The sequence below is a fragment of the Salpingoeca rosetta genome (assembly GCF_000188695.1).
Source record: "Salpingoeca rosetta unplaced genomic scaffold supercont1.149, whole genome shotgun sequence".
Taxonomy (NCBI): domain Eukaryota; class Choanoflagellata; order Craspedida; family Salpingoecidae; genus Salpingoeca; species Salpingoeca rosetta.
In genome coordinates this window covers 1-745 of record NW_004754789.1, presented here as the reverse complement: position 1 = coordinate 745, position 745 = coordinate 1, and the positions used below count along the sequence as shown (strand labels likewise).

At 51.9% G+C, this 745-nt stretch overlaps 1 protein-coding gene across 1 annotated transcript in view; it reads right to left on the bottom strand.

Moving 5' to 3' along the window:
• Positions 1-729, bottom strand: part of PTSG_13217 (uncharacterized protein) — a gene marked incomplete at both ends in the record, with an annotated part of 1798 nt that extends 1069 nt beyond the window's left edge. The window contains 2 exons of the mRNA XM_004987382.1: positions 287-370; positions 638-729. Coding sequence (XP_004987439.1) covers positions 287-370; positions 638-729 — 176 coding nt within the window. The remainder of the gene's footprint in view (positions 1-286; positions 371-637) is intronic.
• Positions 730-745: the final 16 nt, after the last annotated feature.

The window sequence follows — 745 nt, the reverse complement described above, 5'->3', positions numbered from 1 at the left end:
GAAGGTTGGATAACTTGGCAAGTGCTGTTGCGAGGGCGCCCATGCCTCAGGTTCCATCGCTGTTGCTGCTCAGACTGCACGTCCCGCCCGCAGTCAACACACAAGAAAAGCAAAAGCAAGTGCAACAATTGTAAACCTTCACTCACTGGTGAGTCGACACGTGACGACGCCTACACCCCTGTACCATAATGATGCACGTGCGCAACTATTCCTACAATATCCCACAAGCCATGGACACCTCACCACTTCAACGAGTCTGTCTCCCATAAAATCCACACTAACTAACTCGAGTTGTTGCAGGCTTGTCAAGTTGCCAAGTGCTGTTGCGAGGGCGCGCATGCCGTCGCACCCAAGCTCGTTCGATGACAAGCTAGTTGGGAGTGCGCAGGGGAAAAAAGAAGAAAAAAAAAAAGGACAGTGCAATCATCACGCAGAGTGGTGATGTGAATGAGGTCACAACCTCGCACAACAAATACATCAGGTAAAAGCGAGCGGCATGAAAAACACGCTCAGCCACCCTGACATGCACTCACACAGGCTGCAAAACGATGAACATATCCATCACCACACCAATTCAACGAATCGGCCGTACAGCACACCCACACACACACACGCGCGCACACACACGTATACAAACTTGAGTTGTTGCAGGCTTGTCAAGTTGCCAAGTGCTGTTGCGAGGGCGCCCATGCCCTCAGGTCCAACGTTGTTCCTGCTCAGACTGCACATCACGCCCGCAGTCAAC